This window comes from Pipra filicauda, unplaced genomic scaffold (genome assembly GCF_003945595.2).
Source record: "Pipra filicauda isolate LSUMZ 115617 unplaced genomic scaffold, ASM394559v2 scaffold73_size2923735_pilon, whole genome shotgun sequence".
Taxonomy (NCBI): domain Eukaryota; kingdom Metazoa; phylum Chordata; class Aves; order Passeriformes; family Pipridae; genus Pipra; species Pipra filicauda.
In genome coordinates this window covers 2,216,814-2,234,959 of record NW_024104909.1, presented here as the reverse complement: position 1 = coordinate 2,234,959, position 18,146 = coordinate 2,216,814, and the positions used below count along the sequence as shown (strand labels likewise).

The 18,146-nt window shown below is 38.1% G+C and overlaps 1 protein-coding gene across 23 annotated transcripts in view; it reads right to left on the bottom strand.

The window, feature by feature from the left end:
• The window catches only part of RBFOX1 (RNA binding fox-1 homolog 1), a 1,156,483-nt gene that overhangs the window by 361,835 nt on the left and 776,502 nt on the right, over positions 1-18,146 (bottom strand). For 19 of the 23 annotated variants that reach the window (XM_027750818.2, XM_027750820.2, XM_027750821.2 and 16 more), the window contains one exon: positions 6,678-6,719. The exons of the other annotated variants lie outside the window; for them this stretch is intronic. In XM_027750818.2, coding sequence (XP_027606619.1) covers positions 6,678-6,719 — 42 coding nt within the window. The remainder of the gene's footprint in view (positions 1-6,677; positions 6,720-18,146) is intronic. 23 annotated transcript variants of the gene reach the window in all.

Here is an 18,146-nt window from a genome sequence, read left to right as displayed (position 1 = left end):
AACCATACAATATCCCCCAAAACCACACAACCCCCACCCAAGCCAGAAAAAAACAAAACCAACCAAAAACCTGCAAAAACCCAAAACAGTCAAGGGGAAAAAAAAAAAAAAAAGCCAACCCAAATTGCACTGTAAACTAGATAGTGTTTCCTGTTTGAATGAGGTGTGACATTAAAGGCACTATGATCTTTGCTAGTCAAATTGCCTAAGCAACAGCAGAGGTTGAAAAAATAAGTCAGGATAGTATAAACACTGTTAAAGCTGTGCACTCAAAGGTCTGGTTTCAAGATGATCAAAGACAAACTACAAAAGCTGTGTGGAAAAAAAGAGCTCCCTCTCAACAAATACAAACTAAGCAAGAAAACCTTTCTTCTTTTCTAGGCCAGCATCCCCGACCGCAGCGAGTGTTCTGCAACAGAAGCTGGAGGAAGTCACTGTACAAAGTCTGTACCAAAAGTTGCTGTTCTGAGGGCAGAAGCTGCTCCCAAAACCAGGGTGGATCCAGTGTTGTGTCTTGCTCATGTTTGTGTAGCAGGGGGAAGAGAGAACCAGGGTATTGAATTCATGGTGGGCGCTGGTTCAGCCCTTGTGCCAACTAAATCCATTTCCTTCTATCCCTTCAGAAGTTTACCACTTCCTGAACCTTCATTACACTTACTGAACTACCTCCTAAAGCAATTCCCTATCCCTGGCTGTCTCTATATAGCTGTGAGTCTAAATACACACTGAGGAGCTGCTGAAATCCCTATAGTGCGCTGCAACTCTAGATGGAATCCGCCTGTCACACTAAATGGATGGGTAGTTAGTGAAAACATTGCTTCAGCCCCACCAAATATTACTGTAATCCTTCCATTTCAGCAATTATGAAGCACCATACAGAGAAAATACTTGACTGTGCAAAAATCAAAGTTGAATTCAGAAGAAAGTGGCCTTTGAACAGTAGAAAATCCTCTCCCTGCTGTTCTCGGAGAGAGATGCCAAAACAACACCAGGAGAGGAATGGAAGGTTTTCTGAAAGGCATTCCATCAAGAGCAGAGTCAGGACAATACCTAAAGGCCCCTTGACTATTCCTGAAAGAGTTTAAAGAACTCTGAAGTAAGTGGCACCACTATTCAAACATTTTTTCTTCTCTTGATCAAAGAGGCCCATTGGCAGTGAGCATTTGGAGGTAACTGAGCACTTGGAGGTGACAGCACCCTCCCGGGGAGAGGCTGTGTCACCTGGAACATGAACCACAACAATTTTCATTACCTTGCCACTGTTATTTCTATTAATCACCATAACACTAAACAACAAATTGGAGGCCAGCATTAAGAGCATTAAAGTTTGCCAGGATTGCCAAGCAGACTGCAAGACAATTTTACGCTTCTTTAGTTGCCTTCCCCCCCCCCCGTACATATTCACATCAAGGGAAGTGAAAATTTAAATGAAATCACATCCTTACAATTACCTCTTCTCCCCACAAGTCTGGTGGACCACTGACAATACTTTTATTCTTTTTTAGATCTTAGCTCCAATAATTCTTTCCCAAATTGTGATGTGAATTACTCTGTATGGAACCACTGGGAACAGAGCTGGTAAGGTGGTGAGTGAGATTACTCTAATTTCATTCCACATCAATGTGTAATACAGATCAGGAGCCAAAAATAGGCCTTTTTGATCTCACCTACCTGTATCTTCACACTACACCTACATGGATGATGACACATGCAGCTCACTGCAAGAATAACTACAGAAACTAAAGAAAGATCATTTTAAGGCACTTGTCTGGCATGTCAAATGCAACATAACCTACATATTCCTAAGGAAAGGACGAGTAGTAAACACATCAGATTGATCCAACTCTACTAGTACACCGTAGTTTTTCCCCTTTTAACCCTTTCTCCTTTAAGAGAGGGACATATAATATTGAGTAGTTCCAGATTACTCTTCCAGGCAAAATGTACACGGGTTGTTTGCAAAGGCAGACCAGAGATTTTCGGAAGGAAAGGCAAACAGTGACATTTTTATCAGCATCCAGAACAAGTTGCCCAGTTTTGCAGAAATGCTGTGCATTACTGCATTCTTTCTGGTAACAAGACATCACTGACTCACAACACAAGCTTATTATACACCTTTCTTTTCCTCCAGTCCAGTGTGAAAGAGGTGGATTGAAAGCAGAGGTTCTTTGGCCGGGCACTACGTAAGTTCTGCCCCGCTATCACCCAAGTAAGTGATTTCAGAAAACCCTCATCTACTTCACAAATTGCTTCCACTCTGATTCTCTTCCTCTCTCCAGTTGTTTGGTTTTGCTCAGCTCAAACTGATCAAAAAATTAGCATCTGCTAATCTGAATCAAAATTTGCCTCCTTAGTGCACCAGAGGAACACTGTACACGAGAAAGGTCAGTGGATTATTCTTAGATCACTGGAGAAAGCTAATACCACAATGATGAGCTTCAAAAATCTTCTTCAAAAAGTTTCCAGAAAAACTCATCCACAGCTGAGTACATTTCAAACCTGATGAATTAATGCACTGAACAAAAACACAAAAAGGGCTAAATACTGCAGGATTAGCGTTACTTAAAAATTGTGCTGGACGTAAATGCCTTTGCTTTTGTTTTCTCCCTACCTGGCATAACTTTGATACATTTTTGGCTCCATGTCAGAGCTTATTTGATTTACCAGGTAAAAGACAAGCCAAATAGAACAATACTGAATGCAAAAATTCTTTTTGTCTCCTTGAAAATTAGAGTACTATAAAAATATAAAAGTTGATATTGAATACAAGATGATAGTAAAACCCTGCCCTGCCCATTTTTCAGACCAGAGAAGGAACTCTGGCTGCATATAATGCATCTTGATAATAAGCACATGTGAAAGCAGCTGTTAATTAGAGCAACAACTAGGTCACTGAAAATTTCAGGTCAAGGAAGCTAATCACACCATTTACCATTAGACCTCGTTGGTATTCACAGGAACATTTATAAACCCTCCTAACATTAGAGTTTCAAATTGCTCTCTGCCCACCTTGGAGAGCTCATCAAGTGTTGCTGCATGAGGACCAAAAGCTTATATAGCACAACTCATGACAGTGCAGATACAGGAGTTCACTTGAAACAATTATGCTGAGTTAATAGTGCAAAATAATAAATTATGAGTTGAGAGAAAGGTTGGGTAAAGCTTGGTGAGCTTTAAGTTAGCCTGTACATTAAAGTAATGTCCTCAGGCTATGATAAAAAAATAAAATGCTAGGCTAAAGTCAAAAAAGCAAAGAAGGGTCAGTGGAAACAGCAGACAGACTTCTGAGGCTGTCACTGCCCTTTTTTAGAGCTTTATGTACTACAGCTTATTTCTACCTAAGGCTGGTATCCTGGTCTTCTTCACAGCCTTAAATAACCTGGATCATTCCTGTTTCAAAGTCTGTTTTTCAGACCTAAATATGAGCAGAAAAGTGTTTTTAAATGATTTTGAGCAAGCTGTGAGTTCTGTGTCTTTCCAGGTCATTTATAATGCATCAGAATGACAATTGCATTAAGCTCCACACAGAGACTCATAAAACAGCAAGTGGCAGCAGGAAAGAGTCAGAGAAGAGGAGAGGGTGTAACTGTCCAAGAAGAGATTTATAAATCAGGATTAAATAACACAAAACAGAGTGAGGGGGACTAAACTATCATTATTTTCCTTAAAGGAAACACTGACAAAGCACAGTGCATGGATGGAGGCGGAGAGAGTAATAATGAGCACTCAATTTGCCTTTAAAAACACACTGGTTGTTTAGTACAGCTTGATTTAGATGACACCAGATTAGAAAGCAAAAAGAAATTACAGAAATATGAAAATAATTAATATTCGAGGTAGCACATTGTAATGAAAATCATTGCCAAGAGAAAGTAAAACTTGAAAAATAGCATTAATGCTCTGTTTATTTTTAAAAATCAGATGGAAATAAACCAAACTCAGCTTGTGTTATGTATCCAAATGGAATAAAAAAGCCCCAATCAGCCATGCTAAAGATAAAATTCCCAGAGTTTTCTGTATGATTTCTCATTTAATAATTCAAGTATAAACAGTAACGTCTAACTGGGAATTGTACTAGGTTAGCAGGGTAAATAAGTTACCAACTTGTGGTTTCTGTCCTTTGCAAATCTTGAGCAGAAAGGGGTGAAAATACACTGGCTTCCTTAATTATTAGGATTATCATTCATTGTAAATATAATGTATAATGGCCAGAGGCTCCAATGAGTTTCATTACTCTAAATGCTTTATTCCAGAACAGTGACACTCTGCTTTGCACTTACAATTTAAAAGGCAGTGAAAGAGATAAGAGGTGAGAAATGTCTGAATAAATGATTATAGGCAGAGTCAGATAATTCTCAGTATAGCCACACAATGTCTAATTATTTATTTACACTATTAGGATTTTAACAAGCCTTTCTTTTGAAACTTCTTTATGACTTGTAAACCAATGAATGACTAGGGAATCAAAAAAGGAGAGTGGCAGACACATTCATCTCAGAATTAGCATGGAGGGTGGGAGATAATATGTCTTTTTAATTTTATATTATTAGATGATGTAAGGATAAACTGGCTTAACAAACACAAATGAATATTGGTATTTTATTATTTTAATCTTGTTTTCTTGTTCTATTTCAGTTCTTTCAGTTGGGATGAAACAATATTTTGTTGTGAAGAGACTGCCTCACATCCAAGTATACACAGGTAGGTCACAAACCCCTAAAGAAGAGACTGCAGGCCTGCAAAAGCTATTTCAGCCACTAACCATGGCTTTAACAGCCCTGCTCAGCTGGAGAGCCAACCTAAAAGTGACAGGATGGTCAAGGCACACCCTCAGAGTGTTGAAGGTGCAGCATCTCCACAGAATATGTTTAAATTTCACTGTATTGCATTGCAGCAGACAAGCTGTGAAAACCCCAGTAGATCCCTGGCACTGGGGAAGGTTTGGATGGTTGATGACCAGGCAGGGGAAAGGAGAAGCTCTGTATTTTTTGCTTTTGCTGTGTCTGTCTGTGTGAGACTTTTGGGGGGTTCTGGTTTCTGTCCTACAGCCCCAAGCTCTTCCTCTGGGTGGGCATTGCTTTCCTGACATCCCTGCCTCAGGAGCAGAGTTTACACTGGTACCTGTGTTTTGTGTCACAGGAACACCACAGGAGTGGCAGGAGATGATGTACCCACTTTTAGTAGGTTACAGATGTGGTTTTGTCTGTAGTTGTCACGTTCTGACATGACACAAAGCCCTGAGCTCATTGTTAGATGTAAATGTGTAATACTGGTATAGAAAGACACAAAATTTTTACTGCATCCCATTTTATCCACTACTTTGAAAATCCACACATTTTTACTTGAAGAAAGTGCTGGCAGCCTCCTCACATTATATTTAAAAACAATGTTTTTCTTCGTTCAAGGAAGAAAATAAAACCAAATGAAAACTTTCTTTGTTCTCAAGGCACTGCTACCTCTTGAAAAGCTTGTCCTTCAGGTACTATTGCAATATTTTAGCTTTGACAGCTGCTCTGTTGAGACATGACTACTGATAAAACAAAGCTTTGTCACTCCAGCTCCAGTACAATGGCAATGCACATGTCAGCAAGAAAAGAATTGAGGACAATATGTGATGCATCATTCTTGCATAACTTGTTTACCAAAAATCCCATTACAAGTGTGGTGAGGACCAGCTGAAGCATCTCAATATGTTGGTGGACTTAATCTAATGAAAGGCTGAATGTATGAGAACCCTGCACCATGTACTTCAAGATTAGAGTATGTTCTTTATACTTGCAAGTCACGAAGGCATAGCTGATGTTTAGAAAACAGCAAACAAAAAAAAAGAAAATGCTGCTTTGACTATTTCCAACAATATTTTTGTTTGTACAGAAACTCACAGTTCCTTCAGGCCTCTCCTTCTCTACTTCCATAGGGAATTTCGAGTAAATACTCATCATGTGATATCAAATAAATGTACGTCTATTAACCAACATAGGGATGAAGAAAAAGCTTTTGTTTGGTTGGGGTTTTTTTGTTTTAGTCAAAGAAAGCTCTTATACCTTTCCAACCAAATACTAGAATCAATCAGAAAATACTTGCAATCGAGAATACTTGCAATCTGCAGAGATCTGTAGTATTTAAAGGGAGCAGGGACTAAAACCTGTTTAACACAGTCACTTTAACACAGGAAAAGGGGAAAACAAAATAAAGGTCAGCAACCTGGGTTCAGGAACTCCATCTTGTTTACAGACTGTACACAACCAACATACACACCGAAGTACCAGCTCCCTCACACTCCTAGCACTGATTTCTTCCGAGAGTACACAGACTATAAAAATCCAAAGGATAATTCTTGTTTGAAACAATCTTAGTAGTGGAGACAGTCTGAGAAACACAGTGACCTTTCCCATTAGACCTTGACCTGGTGCATAGGAAGAGTTTGCTGAGTGTCAAAAGAGGTCCTGTGAGAAGTTATTTGCTGCCAAATCTCACTACAATATGGAAGAAAAACCTGGATCTACTCTAGCTGTTTTATATTGAGAGATGTACAATATTTACCAACAAGCAACAAATGAACTAAATATGCTTCTCTTAAATTAAGTAATCCATCTGTCAATAGCACAAACTAGACTCTGCTAATGTTTTAAAAGAACAGAATATATTATGCAAATAACATTTGCATAAACACTTACCCTTAGCTGGTCTCTTTCACAACTCATCTGTTGTTTTGAACTCTACAAGAGGAAAAAAGAACACCAAAATAACTTTGAAAGCATAACATTCTTGCCACAACAAAACTGCTAAATCTACCTATCTTACACATATAAATCTTGGAAATTTGTCTAAACACAATATTGCATTGTGGATCTAGACAGAATCATTACTGCAAGAAAGCTTTTTTCCCCACTTATATTTTAAAATTAGAAAAGGAAATTAACCAGAACGCACAACAAACCTGAGGTAGAAAAGCACTTTTTTTTTTAGATTTGAAACACTTCATTGGTAGTTCAGTTCAGGAAGAAGCTTTTCCCTGTTTCTGTTCCATCACAAGTCTGTGCTGTGTTTCTGAACACCCCTCTACTAAGATACCATGATACATTCACAGCACACCTAAGAAACAAAGATATGGAGGCTTCATATAAGTGATAACACACACTCCTATGACAACTTCCAGTTCTGATCAGGTGTAAGAATAACTCTGAAGATGATTTGATTCCACAGCATATTTTTTTCCGTGCTGCTGTCTCTGTGTTTTGCCAGGTTTATGAGAAATGCTCTCCAGAGTGTGAGAGCTTTGCTCAGGAACATACTCAGATGTTGATTTGTCCAGCCTGTGGTGAGAGGTTTTTTTAGTCTGATTGGTTTTTGTTTTGTTTTGTTTTTAAAAAGAAGTATTTTAAGAATATTTTATAATCATTAGGTAGTATAATTAGCCTTGAAAGTGCAATCACTGTCATTTCTGTCATTAATGTACATGGCAAAGAGTTCACAAAACATGAAATCTGATGCAATACAAAAAATTCAAATCTGAATCTTCAAAGGTTCAGAACACACTTTTTGCTACTTTGTACTTAGAAAAAGTTAAAGCATGGACTAATACCCATTTGTATAAATTTTCACTCTGTAGTGATGATGAAAAACTTCTCAAAGTTAGGTTACTACAAACAAATAAAGCTGCCAGCCCTTTTTGCATCGTAGAAGAAAGAATCCTGGTAAGGAAGTTACAAGCTAAACCTTCTACATGGACAGCACAAGTTTTACAAAGCAGTCCCTGTACGAAAACACAAAGTCTAACAGAAACAAATGCTCTTTGAAGTTCTCTAGCAGGGAATAAAATGCAAAGGAATTCAGCATAGGGCTAATTACACTTCCCCTGAGGAGTCAAACTAAGTAGAGTTAAAGTCACTATCACTTGCAGACTAATGATTCCACTTTTCAAAGTTCATGGCTTTACAGCATTTATAAATTACTTTAAGGTCTTACTAGTCTGCACTATAAGTGTGCTTGCATAAGTCTCAAGAGTTAATTTCAGATCTGAGTTCCATATGAGCCTCTTCACATTGATTAAAAAAAATAAAATAGATGGAGTATTTCAGTTGGAAGGGACCTACAATGATCATTTAGTTCCTTCACTGGAAATGACTGTGAAGAGTCTTTCAGAAAGACTGTCTGAAATTTATATTTGCTGTTTTACTTCCATTTTAATACAAGGGAAAAGAGCTTCCAATTGTACTTTTAATATCACCCTTGAAAAGAATGTGGTGTCCTCTTCCCCATGGGATGAAACTTTTGGCTCTGACCTCCCGTTAGCTGCACAGATTTACAGACTTTCTGCCTTCAGACAGAAAGGTGACCAGGGTGCTTAAAGATCTGGAAATACATCTAGACAGGGAAGTAGGAAGACCAGGATACTTCATCCTGGAAATGAGACAGCTCCAAAATTTGTACAAAACTAACTAAAAAACCTGTATCAAATATTTTTAGAGTGAAGTAAGGGTTATAGTTATTGATTATTTAAACAGATAGTTAATTCTGTGTTTTAATTAGTCTGCTACTGTAGTATGAAACACAAACCTGACAAATACCTGACAGCTCAGCCACCAGAACAGGATATGTTATTTAAGATTGAAAAGAAGTGTTTATGAACAGTGGGAGAACACGAGAGGCAAGGAGTGAATAAGAGTACAAGTCAGGAGAGGGTGACTGCACATCAACATCCAACTGCTCCACAGCTGGCAGCAAAAGAAACAGAAGGAAAACATCCATTTATTTAACACAAATGGCTTTCTTATGATTGTGAAATACTATTTTAAAATATACTTTGCTTCAATCTACCACCACATCCATGGCACTCCGGTTACTAAAGGAACAGAGAAACACAGGGGGGACAACAAGCAGGACACACCAATGCCAGCAATTCCCTTGGTTAAAAGTTCAGCAGATACTTGAGTCCAAACTGTGTGTTTTAGCTAAAATAACACAATCCATTGCAGGATGAATATCCACCTACACAGCTCCCCCATCACCCTTCACACCAGGAGCTTTCCAGAACAAAAGCAACAAGGCTTAGTGAAAAGGTATTATTAGGATGAGACTAAAAAGCAAAAAAATGAAACAACCCAAAACTTCCCTTAATGAAAAAAAAAAATCTTTTTCCTAGTTTAAACACTGATGCCATCTGTCTGTCTGTCTGGCCCTCTATTTATCAGTTCAAGTTTATTAATGTACATCTGGGAAAGGCTCATTTGGACACAAGCAGCTTTCTGTGCATCTAACCAGTGCCAAATTTGCTCTCTCATTTTGTCTTTTTTTGCTATCCATGCCAGTTTAAGAGAAACATCCTGGCAGTACTGAGCACTTAAGGGAAAACATAAATAATGCATTTACAATATGTAAACCTGTAAAGATAAATGAGAAAAACTGAAAGCTATAACATATTTAATTAATGATCAGGAGCCCCTAGAAGCAAACCTTGTGCATATCCTGCAATTTTAAATACAGTGCTTCTCAATCCTGAATTTACTTTGTTGTGTCTCTGGATTGAACCATGTGCAATGAACTATTTATTTATTTTAGCTCAAGACTGCTTGAAGAACCTGGTCAGTACATTGAGTGTCATTGTGTCAAGCTCTCACACACTGTGAGTTTAGTGAAAAGAATGCCTAAAAGATTGATCCTCTTTAAAGGGTTTCATCAAGGAAAAATTTTCAAAGAACTTGAACGACATTTCAAGACTACAGGTCTCTTTAAAAGACAGAAGGCTTAGAAGACACTCATGCTGTCAAGCTCCATCATTTTAAACCCCAAAGAGACCCTTTGGAAATCCTGTGCAACCTGCTGGTGTCATTCCCCAGGGAGCTCATGACTAGAAGGGGGAAGCTGGTTTTGTTTTCTTTAAGTAACAGTAACAGGCGGGAGACTGAAGATCTTTTAAGTGTATTTATCAGTCATCCACAATGCCTACCTCTAAAGAAACTGGAAAATAGAAAATGGGACCCATGCATGTATGAATGCACACATGAGGGAGTGACAGCACCACTCCAGGTGATAAGGAATGCCAACAGTCCACCTGGGAAGTTTTTTTGCTGTCAAGGTTTTTAAGTGTCATTTTAAAGAAAAGGTTTAGGTGATGGGGCAAAGAGAACAACAGGATGGTGACAAGGCTATTTACAGAATGTGCTGGTTAAAATGTAAAAGGAAAAAGTATTCTCCTTGCAGTACAACCTTCCCAAGTATTCGTTTTACATTTACAAATTCAAAATGCTTTAAGGATTGAGAAAATCCTTTGAAATGGAGCGCAGCCCCAGTGGTTGAAAAATAACCAATGGACATCTAATGTCTTTTACATTCTAGATATTTTGCCACAAACATTTGAGGTAAATGGACAGCCTGTGTTCTGAAACCAGTGCACATGAAACCCTCCTGTTTTCCACTGAGCACTCACAGCAATTACTCAGCCAAGATTTTCTGTGCAGCTTCAGACACCCACTCTAACAGCAGGGCCAGGAAAGGCCCTCCAGCATTGCTGTCTCTCTCTTTCCACCTCAAAAAAGGCCAGTGCAAATATGATTACCTGAATTGTAACAATATTCCTGTTTTCATTAGGAAAGGACAGCTTACAGTCAGTATCTACATATGAACTGTGGAACAAGAGAGCCAGATGTGAAAAGCTTGGCACTACTCACAGTCACAGTGCTTTTACCAAAACTTAACTTCCTGACTAGTGATTGCTCATTCATCTGACTGAGGCCTTATATTTCTCCTCATTCATAGATCAAACAGCTGAAATTAAACCATTCCATATTAGTTGTGTTTCACTAGATACTTTGGGACATTTCATACTATTTGCAAAATCCATCTGTTGGCGTTTTCTCTCATTAGATACTCATCTCACTGTAAAAGTCTTTTGTCAAAAATTAAATGCTTGTGTTTTTACCTTGCCACGCTGCCCAAAAATGCTGTGCCACACAAGGAGACACACCATGCACTGCTGTATTTCATATGGAAACAGTCACTCCCCTTGCATCATTTTATTACATATTAGTGTTCATTATCTCATTGCCCTACAGAATTCTGAAGAAATGATGCTTCAAGTTATTTAATATGTGGAGAGAGTATGGGCTTGTACATAAATGTATAAATAATGTTGCCTATTAATCTAAAATTGCTTTTCAGTACTGCATGTGAAAACCCAAAACACAAATGGAGAAACAACGTCCATCCCCAGAGCTCACAATGCCCCAAAACAGAGCCTGAGGTGCTCAAACACAGAAGACTCATTAGAAATATCAGTAACTGCACAAACACACAGGATGATTTGAACTAGAAGTGGGGTTTTCAGAGCCTTTGGTAGTGACTTACAGCATCATTTAGAGGCTTTCAAATAAAACCAGTATTTCTTCCTCAAGGACTAACTGGGGCCATCCTCCACTTTCTTTAAGAGTTGCCCACATTTTCATCTACATGTCTCCTGAAAGCCCCCAAACTTTGACAAGTCTAATGAGGTCAAAGTGTGCTCAAGACCTATAGATTGTTTGTTCCATTCTGTTACTAATACAGAACATATATATCTCTGCATATGTAAATTTTTCCAGAACACAGAGCTCCGGGTTTCTCACAGCTAGGTATGTGTTTGCATGCAGAGAATTTTAATTTCATGGGGTTTTATTACCACCATCAGTTATTGTGCTCTAGCAGTGGCTGGAGGGACTGATTTATTCTCCAACACCCTTGGCTGGCTATTGTATATCGACTGGTGCTGCTCTCATAAATATATTTGGGCGAAGAAATGTCTACAGTTCTGTGCTAATACTAAGCAGAGTTAAGGTTTCAAGTGTCACATACAAGTGGGTTTATTTCTACTGGAAGAAACAGGCAATTATTATGGCCCATTGAGCTCAGATTAAGCATTTCCATCAAAAAAAAGAAAAAGAGCCTGGTGCTACAATCCTTGTAAAGCTGTAAATGCAAATGGGGACCATCTCATCTTCCATAAAAAATAATCTATAGTTTTATAGGTTTTCTCCCTCTCCTGTTCTTTTTACCCTCAAATTAGCAAAGTATTGCAAACAGGATCATTTTATTGAGGCAAAAAACCCTATAAAATCTCCGAAATTAAAATAGAAACACTGTTAAAAAATTGTTGCATTAAAACAATTTGTAGGCAATTATTTCCTTGTGCAAAAGGGCTCCTTTAGGCAACTGAGAAACCCCAAAGTCCAGTTTTCGTTGTTTCTTGGCTTCAGGATATGTTTCTTCACCAAGATTTTCTATGTTGCTTGAACATTGTTACCTGGCAAGTACAGTGGGGTGGGGCTTTTTGTTGTTTTTTTTTAGGTAATATAAATTAGGAAAGTCATCTCTAACAAAATATTTGTTACAAGTACAATTCTAGATAAACACTTGTGTGGCAAAGCCTCAAAATTAAATTCTGCATGTATGTTCTGCACGGAGTAACCCCATGAGAAACCTGATCCATAGTTAGTATTCAAATGTAAACTCCTTTTCTCCATAAAGGACGAGCCATAATGCATTTCATTTAATTTCCCTGCATAACACAGAAAATATTATAAGGAATAATCAGAAGGCAAAGGCAGTGTACTACAAAGAATAAATGGACACAATGAAAATTGTAATTAAAAATATTGTGATGTTAAAGCAGCAACCAGTGTAGAATTACAGTATGTTATCTTAGAATGCAAACAAACCCAGACCAGGCCTGGCATATTACATATATTACCCTATTTACTGCTGCATAAATCATTTTTGTTTCATAAGTATGTTGTTATTACAAGAATTTACTCTTGTAAGATCTTGTACCTTTGGGGAAAAGGATTTTAAGTTTCTTTCCTTAAAGTCCTACCCAGAAAAAAAAAAATTAAAATGCAGATGATGACATGGATACCAATGAAGTGATAAACTCTGAAGCTCGTGTAAATATAGAATGAAGAAAGTGGAGATACTTATTATCTGAGTATCTGATACTGCTGAATTCTGAGGGTTTGCATTACACAAACAAGGCAGTAAATCTGTTATGCTGCATAATAGTTCTGAAGTAAAGATCATGGGCAGATATGACGACTAAAAATATATAATAAAATAAGAATATATAGAGTATAAAATGTATTTATCTGTCTATATAGAGAGATGAAATAAAATCAAGAGAGGGTTTAAATAAAAACTCCACTTTACACAGAATAGTGTCTTGTATTTTAACCAGAAACTTCCTCCCAGCCTGTTCAGGTGGCAGTTACAGGAACTGCAGGTAACGACTCAGAGAGACACTTCAAGGAAGAGGAGAGAACAGCAGCCTGACGATGAGGATATCACTGGAGACAGGCCTGGATTTCCAGCCAATTACCAAAGCTAGTTATGTTACAAATTGCTCCCAGAGACGTGGCCTGGCTGTTATCAGCAAACATCTGCACGGCCACTTGCTGTGCTCGTGGGCTGATAAAAATAAGGCAGGTTCCTTCAGCCCCCGGTGCTTGACAAATTACAAAAAAAATCCCAAACCACAGCTTTTATCTGGCACATCCACATTATTGGCTGAAGAGGCCATTATGGAGGGAACTGCTCTGAGAAACCAGATATTGCCAGGTCAGCAAGAAGCCAATGAACTGACAGATATCCAGACTTCCATTTGTCCCCATACTTGGATTTACTAGTTTTCCAATTAAAATATTAGAGTATCATAAGTGAAAGGCTGTGTATGTACAGATATATTTGTATATATAAAATAGTTTAATTTATATGAAATGATCCCAAGCATGCCAAAAGGTCATGCTTCAGTATTAACCTAATAAATCAATCATCGTGAATTGATGATTTATCATCAATAATTGATCTGTAGAATTTATTTTATTCATCCACTGATAAATAGGAAAACCTTAGAATGTTTACCATGACAAACAATTTAAATTCTACAACTGGTTTTAACTAAAGACATAATTAATATAATTCCACTATAGGTTAAATTAGTTGGCCAGTTAAGCTATTGATATTTCTCTTTTTTCCCTTTGTTTTGCGTTTGGTTTGGGTGTTGTTTCTTTAACAGGTAAGAATTTCTGTCACAAGCAGGATTTGTAGTTGTATAGATGTGTACTTTATATACCTACTCTTGTCAGTAGAATTTGAATGCAAAAAAAAAATGAACACCATGAAGTGCATTAAAATGACAGTTTGTTTTCATGTATCACTCCACCTAAAACTTGAAGTTTTGATGGATAACTTGATTATTTATGAAACATATATGTGCTTCTTATCTTTAGCTCTTGGGAGAGAATTGCAAGGACATAAATGCAAGATGCAAATCAATCATTAGTATTCACACACATTTTCAAGAGGATGGTAGAATGTCATTACTGTCTTAAATTACCCTTTTCTGGTTTTCAGAAAGGAAAATTTCAGGAAACGCAGCACTAAGTTTTGTGCTTGCACACACAGAGATCACAAATCCAAACACAAGCACTGCACCCTTTGCCACATTTATCAGGGTTATTTTGCAGTGAAGCAGAGTTGGCCTATCCTGCACTAAATTATCAAATTGTGGACTCCTCAGGTGAGATTTTTTTTTTCCCTAAAGCACAAAGGAATTACACCCTCATGAAGTTTAGAGGGAGAACTTCACACCATATGTGTGAGGCCAGTAAATACACCCAAACCCAGAAGCGTTTTTTCTTTGTTTTTGAATGAATGAATAAGTCCCAGAGAGAAAAATGTGTCCATCCCACCTTGAACTGGGACTGTTGTTGCTCTCATGGCACAAGCCTGACCTGTGCTCTGCACCAGGGTTCACTCCCCCTCTCCATCACACATTTCTGCACGTGCAAGAAGCTCGAATCAGCAGAAAGGGCAGGCAGATATTTAATAAGCTCCAAGACCACACATGCCATTAGGAACTTCCTACTTAGCTTTATACAACTCTGATAATGTTCAGTGGAACTGCAGGTTGTACAGGCAGACAGAACATTTGGCTCTCAGAGACACAAACCAATCACTTTGCAAAGCTGTTGATACTCATTCCACAGGGAAAAATCCTGTTTTGGTTCTGATTTGCACTGTAAATCTTACCAAAGGCAGTACTTTGCTGAGTACAGCAACAGAACTGCAGAGGAACTCTACTGAAATGAGTAATTTTAGATTTAGAGATGCAGAGAAGGGTAAAAATCTTCTGCCAGTTGTCTGAAGAATAAATCCTGTTCCTTGCACTTACCAAATTGTTCACAGATTCACTGTGGCTCACAGTATTCCAGAGGTGGGGCAAGACAGGGTAAATATGGCAAGACAGAGCTTCTCCTGCTCCACCTGAGGACCTTTATGTAATCACTTGACACAGTTTTCCAGGTGTCATGGTATCAGTAAGAAATCACAGTTGTCATTTTGGACTAGATGACCTTTAAAGATCCCAATCTGTTCTATGACTATAAGCAAAATCAGTAATACTGGCTATTCTCATTATTAAAATGAGTTATCAATTAACAGTTGATCATCTTTTAATATTCATGTAAAAAGAAATAGATACCAAGATAATTGTGGTGCCAAACACAGCTGTATGGAGAACAAAATACACCAGTAAATGAGAACAAAGCAAGCATGAATTACCTCCTAATAACTTTGGTTATAATTAGCCTCAGATTATGCCACTAACAAGAGATATTCAAGTGGTTTTCCAGGTTTCTTCTCAATGGAGTAAAACATGTACTTGCACACTGCTCTGGATTAGGGATTTTTTTAGGAGTCCTAAAGTTCCACCTTGGGAACTGCACAGGTCTGATTTGCACCTTGTGTGTTCACACTCACACCCAGAGCTGAAGTAACTCCTCAAACCCTTGCTCACCTTAGAAACTGTGCCTTGAAGGAATTGTTTCCTGAATAGTCACAATCCTTTTCCTGCCTGGGGAGATGCACCTTCCAGGAAAATATTTAAATTCCCTTCCCATTTGCCCATGGCTAACAAGTCAAAAAGCACCTGGTAAACCCCAAAATTTCTGAGTCTGTAGCACTGGTGCCCTGAGAGGAAAGTGTTCTGTTCTGCACAATGCTCACAGCCAAGCACTGCACAGGGAAGGAAGGGCAGAGTACCTTAATCTCCTCTCCTAAACAGCTTAACTAACTACAGAAGATGCAGTGCATCCAATAACTACCCAGTGCTTTGCCTTGTTCCAGGAATGCATTACAAAGACTGTCAATAAACTTTAATTAGCAATATATTTTTAGTGGCAGTGCTACAGCTTGCTGCAATGAAACATTTCTCCCAAGGATTTCTAAAGCTTTCCTAAAGAAACCTTGACACTTAATAATGAAAGACAGAGATTGTCATATAACAGCATCCATTAGGGCACTATATTCTCCTCACTCAGAAGTGGTAAGGTTACTTTGAACAAGTAACTCTCATTTAAAATGTTCTTTACTTTTCTGTTAGGAAAATGAACAATCATTGGCAAAATTCAGGTGCAGCTGACAAAGTTAAACATTTTCTTTTTCACCTCTTAATGAGACTACAGCAATGGCCTCACTGTCCTAAAAATAGAAAAGCAGAGGGAAACATTTAAAACTTGTGTATCTCTGTGCACCTGCATGCACACCCACACTCATTCTGCAAACTAAATGTCACGTTCTTCAGTGACCTCCACGATAACAAGCTTGAAAATGTAGCTTCGAAACTGTATTGTACCTATACCTTTGGAAATAATTGCAATGGCAAATTGCACACAATCCTTATGCATGGAATGCTGCTCCCAACATCTCCAGAACACTCTGATGAGCTACGATGAGGTGGCCATTTAGAAGACAGACAGAAATCTTTTACTATATACACATGAAAGATCTAAACATCATCTCCTTTTGCAATAAATATAACCTCTTTTCTTCTCCACACAGCTATACATATCTTCACTTTTCTGCCACACTTTAACCCAGATTGAAAGTCATCAAGGACAAAGAGTCCCATCTACAAGTTTTCTCATACATATCTATAGCTCTGTATAGAAGAGAGGTGGAGAGGGAGGCAGAGAGAGAGAAGCATCTCTTCTCCCTGCATATGCAGCTATTGTTTTCATTACAGCATAATATAAACCAAATTATGGTGTTAAGGACTAAATTCAACATCACATAATAATGTACACGATCAATACAGTACCCACACACACAGTTCAAAAAGCACATTTCATCCCCGTTTGCATGCAGGTAATGCTCATGCTGGGGTGGTCCAGCCTGTGTGTTCAATATGCCACACATCAATACAATCAACACCTCCAGTAAGGTGTCATTTAACTCCCTGTTTCTCATCCACTTCATTTCCCACATTCGTAACAATTCTTTGCTGCTTTTACACCTGAGTTTGTAGAACCTCCTATACTAAATTTTGCAATGAGAAAAAATATGCGAAATTACACAAAATATTTTGAGCTGCATACTATTTCTTTTTTTTCCTCCTTTTTCCTCCCAGAAATGCTATGTTTCCATATGTCAAGAATAAAAGTAAAGCCAAAGCCTTGAGGTAAGTTCCACAACTGCAAGAGCACACACGTTACCAGAGAGGTGTTGGGTCAAGCTGTTCAACCTGAAACCCTGTTTAGCCAAACCACTTTGATACCAAACAGTTCCTCTCACTCAAACAGGAACAAACAAGGTACTACACAGAAATAATTTGGAGCTCCACAAAGCTCTGATGTAGGTGGCCCTTGGGGAGAAATGAGAACAGGAGAATTTAAAAGAGCAAGATGTTCTGTGTGGATATTCAGATTAATCACAATCTTGTCCAGTGGACTCAAGACCCAAACTAACTCATTATTTTTAAGCCAGGTAGCCTTAATGTGGCACATTTTCAAGCCTGGGATTAGGTGATGAGATGAAATGATTTTTAGTGTTATGATGTAAAAGCCATTCTAGTCTGCTAACTACCTGAAACACCGAGATCAATTCTGAGAGTAAAACATCAATTACCTCACTTACTGAGACAGGATAAGCAGCAATTAAAAGGGTAGGGAATGCTGCTCTGCATGACATTACTTGTCTAGTTTTTCAGTATATTATAGCAATTTTGTTTTGATTTCTAATTGTGTCTAGAGACTGGAATTCAGGCCTTTTCCCTCTCCGTTATGTATCTGGAGACAGGGTTGTCTCTTATTACTTATATAAAAATTCCTGATATGCCTTGA